This window comes from Bison bison, unplaced genomic scaffold (assembly GCF_000754665.1).
Source record: "Bison bison bison isolate TAMUID 2011002044 unplaced genomic scaffold, Bison_UMD1.0 scf7180017864516, whole genome shotgun sequence".
Classification (NCBI taxonomy): Eukaryota; Metazoa; Chordata; class Mammalia; order Artiodactyla; family Bovidae; genus Bison; species Bison bison.
Window position 1 is genome coordinate 6,913,598 of NW_011495069.1, and position 6,052 is coordinate 6,919,649.

Below are 6,052 nucleotides of genomic sequence, written 5' to 3' on the forward strand. Positions count from 1 at the left end.
CTTCTAAAATTTAATTTTTGAATAGGGTAAGATAACTGATAGCTCGTTAAAGCTGATAAGGGCCCTTCCACCAGAGTCAGCAAATTGGCCCTAGGAACAGCCCCCCGCTTCAATATTTTAGCCTGGAGAATCCCATGGACAGAGGAGCCTGGCAGCTACAGTCCATGGGGTCAAAAGAGTCGGACACAACTGAGCGACTTTCGCTTCACTGCCACATCTGCCAACGACTTACAGGGTGACCATGTCTTGCACCACTTTGCAAGTGCTCCGTGTCTAGCTCCAAGCTGGGCCAAGAGCATGATCACATTTTTGCACATTGCTCCTTTATTAGAAATTATAAATGATAAATTATTTCAACACCTGAATACCAAACTACAGCCTAAGATTCCATAGACTCAAGATTTTTGACATTCTGGAATGAGCTTTCTGTAACACATATCCTTTCTGTGGCATGAAAGCATCGGTCTTTTTATATTAAGCACTTGTTATATTCCAGTTGTGAGCATTCTTCCTGTGACGGGGTCACTCAGTCCTCATTGTCCTGCATGGCAGGTGCTTTTATTTGACTCATTTTATAAACAAGGAGCGGTGCTAAGTGCGGGGGTTCCCAGTTGACCCCGAGAGTGGGGTCCACCGGGCCTTTCCCTGTTCCTTCTGTGCCCCCTTGGTTTGGGAGTTCCATTTAGGCTGAGACTGGGAGGGTTGGGGGCAGCCACCTGGGCTGGCTCTGTAAGTTCCTGTAACCCCAGGCCCAGCAGGCAGCTGGGAGGGGCCTTTTCTCACCTCTCCATCTTAAGGCCCGTGATTTATCGCAGCAGAAACTTGGGGTGTGCCTCCCTCTCCATGTCCCTGGAGCAGGAAGGTTTCTGTCATTTCTCTTTCCTGTGTGACAGCTCCCTCTCCTTCCCTTTCAGAGCCTCATACCCCACACCCCGGGGCTCAGGGGGATGGGAGACACTGCCCTGGAAGAAGCCCCTGGGAGAGAGCCACCCCCAGCCTGTCTGTGTGTGGGCCCGGCTGCTGTTCCCACTGTGTCTGAGAATGCAGGCTTGAGCTGCGGGGCAGCATGAGGGCGCTTCCCGCGGTGATTCGTGAAGGCCCTCGCCCACCCGCCAGCCTGCCACAGTGCCTGCAGTTCCATAACTAGAGCGTTTCCCTGTTGTGACAAGGACTGCCTTGCACTGCAGGACAGCAGTGTGGCTTAGCGGAAAGTATGTGGCTTGGGTACTCGACAGTCCCGGTTGTGCCATGGGCTAGTTGGGTGATTTGAGGGGCATTTCCTCCAAGTCGCAGGTTTCTCCATCTGTAAAATGAAGCAAATGATCCTTACTTCTAATGTTCTTGTAAGGAGCCGAGCTGACGAGTGGAAAACATACATTAATAGCACGGTGAATGGTAGCTGACGTTACTCCTGTGTCCCTCAACAGGGGAGAAGCTGTGAGACTCACCTAGAAAGGGGGCATCAGGGCACCAGCAGACCAATCTGTGTCCACTTCATCTCCAGGGCTCTCTGTTCCCATCCTGTCTGTCTGCTACTTCTCACCTACCGCTACCCAACATTCTTTGCTCTAAAATGAACATAACCAGAACTTCCTCACCTCTGAGCCCTTGCTCATGATTAAGAGCATGTTCTACATGAATGATTCACAATGCGTGGTCCCCAGACACCCAGCATCAGCATTACCAGGGAACCTAGGTGTGGGGCCTGGAAATCTGTGTTTTAACAAGCCTTCTGTGCCATTCTGATGCAGCGAAAGTTTGAGAACACTATTCTGTATTACAGCAACATCCTGCTCGAGCTTGAATCCCCTCTGGGCCACTCACTAACCCACTAACTGGGACCTTGGGCAACTCCCTTAATTTCTCTGAGCTTCAGTTTCCTCATATATAAAATAGGAATGATAATAGTACCTGCCTCACAGGGTTGTTGTGAGAATTAAATGAGGTAATCCTTAAAAAGTGCTTATCTCAGTGCCTAAACCATGGTCAATGTTCAGTGAAGATTAGACATTCTTTTTATCATCACCACCATTATTCTATATTATGTGAATATATATAATATATATATGTGAATATATATTTAGAATATGTATGTGAATAAATATATAGACTGTATATATTTTCTATATTCCTGGGACCCTCCCCATACATGTTACATAAGTGATATAATTCCCCATGTTGAATGTCCTCCAAAGAGTCTTGATCACTTGCCTTTGAGCCCATGTGGCTTGTATTTGTCCAAGTTCTCAGTGAACTGCCCAGGTTCTGCCTGCATAGGTGTGCCCTGCAGCATTCCACTCCAGTTCCTGGCATCTGAGCAGCTGCTTGGGCACTGTACAATAAATGTTGGTCTGAAATGCCATTTACCAAGACTAGATCCGCCTATGGGCTTCCTTACTCTGGCTTTCTCTGTCACTTGCCACATTCTCTAAGTTGAAGCGATCTCCAGCCTGCTGTGTCTTTCACGGCCTTGAAGAGAATGTCATCAGAGCCCATGCTGAGTGATCTGGAAATTTATTCTTTGCACCTTGTCATTGTTTTTTCCTATCCTTGTTACACTGATTCCCCTTGAATAAGTATCTACCATGGAAGCATTTTCTTGGATCTTCTCTCAAGCCTCGCAAGGTTGGGATTGCAGTCTTTCTGTTGTAGCTGACGGAACTGAGGCCCCAAGCCTACAGCTTCTACATGGCAACATTTGGTGGTGACCCAGAGCATTTGGCTCGAGTTTAGGTACTTTCTACTGCCCCATCTGTCCAACGATGACAGAATAAGCATTTCAAGTTTTCAAGGCTGGTAGCTCTCTGAATTCCTGAATGTTGATCTGAGGCTGACCATTCACAGACCTTCTGCTGTGCATGCATGCTCAGTCGTGTCCGACTCTACAACCCCATGTAGCCTGCTAGACTTCTCCGTCCATGGGATTCCCCAGGCAAGAATACTGGAGTGGGTTGCTGTTTTCTTCTTCAGGGGATCTTCCTCACTCAGGGGTCGATCCCATGTCTCTTGCATTGGCAGGTGGATCCTTTACCACTGAGCCATCTGGGAAGCATATGCATGCCTTCTGCTGGGACAGCCTAAATTTGACCCTCCTTACCTGTCTTTCAGTTTCAGATCTGTTCGGCTGCTAAAGAACGACCCAGTTAACTTCCAGAAGTTCCCCTACACTAACGAGGATGAGGCCTGGAAGACCTACCTTGAAAACCCCCTGACGGCGGCCACGAAGGCCATGATGAGAGTCAACGGCGACGACGACAGCGTGGCGGCCCTGAGCTTCCTCTACGATTACTACATGGTACGTCCGCCACCGCTGACTGAACGTGCGTCTTCGCTCTCAGGCTTCATGGCTCTGCAGCCCACTCTGACCTCCCCTAACCCTCCCCACGTTCCCTCACACCTCTGGGCCTTTGCACATGCTGGTCCCTCTGCCCAGCACACTCCCCTCTCCCCTGGCGAAACCCTGCTCTCAGCTTTAAGTTACCTCGTTCATCCCCTGAAGGTGGGGAAGGATTTCTGGGCTTTCCCATTCTGTGCCTCCTCTGGGCACCCTCAGCAAGTACCATCATTTTCTGGGACGCCATCTTCAGAAGCTTGCTGTTTGTGCATTTACTCCTCCATGTCACCTATGACACTGAGCTCCTGGAGGGCAGGAACCATGTCACAATCATGACTGAGCCCCCAGTACCCCACACTGCCTGCCACACAGCACTGAATATGTATTGACTGAATGGGTCAGGTCCTTGGCCACACACACCACGGCGATGACCTCCAACCCACCGTCTTCTTTCTGTCCCTTAGGTCATCCCAGTTGCCCTGTCAGCCCCACCTGCCTATTCCAGCCCCACCTCCTAGAACATGCCTTCTGCTCCTAAGTCCATTCACTTCCTTCAGGGCCCTTCCCAAAGCCCAGCTTCTCTCAGAAGCCCTCCCCTCATATCGTCTCTCCCTCTCCTGAGTGTCTCACTGTTGTTCATACCCTTGCTGCCACCATGTGCATTGTACCACTTCCCGACATCTTTTATTGTTCTCTAATTGTTTCTGGAGCCTTGACTTTGAGACTGTCAGTTCCTAAGAACAGAAATTAGGCCTCTCACATAGGAGAAGTATGCTTAAACCTATTAGTAACCACAAGTACATAACACACATGACATCACCCCCTTCCAATGCCTTTGCCAGACACTGCTAATGGATTACAATCTGTATTCTCACTGAAGATACATGAGGCTACAAAATCTTTTTCAGCCTGGTAACTCCAGGCAGCCCCTACCCATCTGTCTGAATTGTCATATGACAGCAAACATTCTTGCTATCCCTGTGCTGGGTTATTGCTTCTAGAGACTTTCCCAGATTGGAGGCTGGGGACATGAATAGCTGATTGTTGTGATGACTGAGTCTGAAGTTGAAGATTTAAAGCCACCTTGTAAATAAATCTTCAAATTCACTGGCCCAAGAAGTAGTGTATTCTACACAAAGGCAGGCAAACTCTGCAAATTCAGAGACCAGGTTGAGGGAAGTGGTCTCAGATACAAAAGAAACCCCAAATTATCTCTCTGGCTTTTGGTTCTCATCTAGGAGTGGCCCTCCCTTCCCTTCTCCCAGAAGACTGATGATGGAAAAGAAATTTGAATTGAATGTCTCAGCCTGGGGACCTGGTACGAGCCAGAATTCTAGGTCTGAGCTTAAATTCCAGCCTGGGATATATTGCTTGAGACTGGGCCGTAAAATAAAATCTAGCACTGTCTCCCCCGAGCAAGAGCCCGTTCCCAGGGCCACAGTGGTGGGGCCAGGCTCTGAAGGTGACACTTGTTACTGCAGTACAGCATCCCAGGGAGATACACCTGCCCCCTCCCCCTTCCCAGAGCACATTAGGTCAGAGGAGCACTGCAGATAGTCAGAGCACAGTCTGACAGTGTGGAAAGAGCACCAAGTTGGGAGGTGGAGACCTGGCCATGTGACTTTGGGCAGAATAGTCCTAAAGGTGACCACTTACTATTTCTTACTGAATGCTGGACACTGTGCCAGGCACCGTTCCTCATGCTCTCCCATCAGTGTGATTGAAAACCCAGGCGCTGACCTCACTAGACTTGGTCGGAGACCTTGTTCTGGCTTTGTTAGCTTTAGAGAAAAAAGACCCAAATTCTCTGAGATACAACAATATTAGAATTATAATTGTGAGAGGTAACATTTACATAGTGCTCTCCATGTGCCAGGTGCTAGTCTAAGCACTCACAAAAATCCCAAGGTTGGTATCACTGTTATTCCTGTCGTAAAGATGATGACAGTAAGGTGCAGAAAGGTTGAGGGCCTTGCCCAAGGTCACACAGCCCATCTGTAGCAGATCTAAGGACTGTACCCAGGAAATCGATTCAGTCTGTGCTCCTAATTACTAAGATGACAAAGCCTCTCTGGACTTCGGTTTTCCTCACGCATGTAATGGGGATAGCATTAGTAGATGGCACAGAGTGGTTGTAGAGATTAAATTACAGCACAGAGAAGCCACTTGGCACAGGGCCCAGTGCATAGGAAGTGCTCCATTAAAAACAGTGGGCATTATCTTTATTAATAAGTCTTCACAACCCACTTGAGGGAGGGATTGTCATCCCCCACTTGACATATGAGGAAGCTGAATCTCAGAAAAGCACAATCATTTATCCAGAGTCACACAGCACTTTTACGTAGTAAAGCTAGAACTTAAGCTAGGCCTGCCTGACTCCAAATTCCATGATTCCTAAGTGCTCATTTCAGGGTACTTTTCACTCTGTAACTTGGGGCTCAGACTAAATGGCCTGCTAACTCAAAGGACTGGCAGGTTTTCTCCCAATGACCAAGGTAGCTCCCCTGCATGGCCGAGTCCCCTGGAGGGGGTTGAGGCTCGTGACAGATCTTATCCAAGAGCCACACATAAATCTTTCTTCCTTTCTTCTCAGGGCCCCAAGGAGAAGCGGCTACTGTCCTCCAGCACCGGGGGCCGGAATGACCAAGGCAAGAGGTGAGGTGTGCCCTCACCACCATCCCCGCCCCTCTGCCCTCCCCCATCCCCACCTCACCTCGG

At 49.0% G+C, this 6,052-nt stretch overlaps 1 protein-coding gene across 1 annotated transcript in view; it reads left to right on the forward strand.

The window, feature by feature from the left end:
- The window catches only part of GRHL3 (grainyhead-like 3 (Drosophila)), a 35,637-nt gene that overhangs the window by 9,582 nt on the left and 20,003 nt on the right, over positions 1-6,052 (forward strand). The window contains exons 2-3 of the mRNA XM_010830057.1: positions 3,109-3,295; positions 5,928-5,989. Of these exons, the coding sequence (XP_010828359.1) occupies positions 3,109-3,295; positions 5,928-5,989 (249 nt within the window). The remainder of the gene's footprint in view (positions 1-3,108; positions 3,296-5,927; positions 5,990-6,052) is intronic.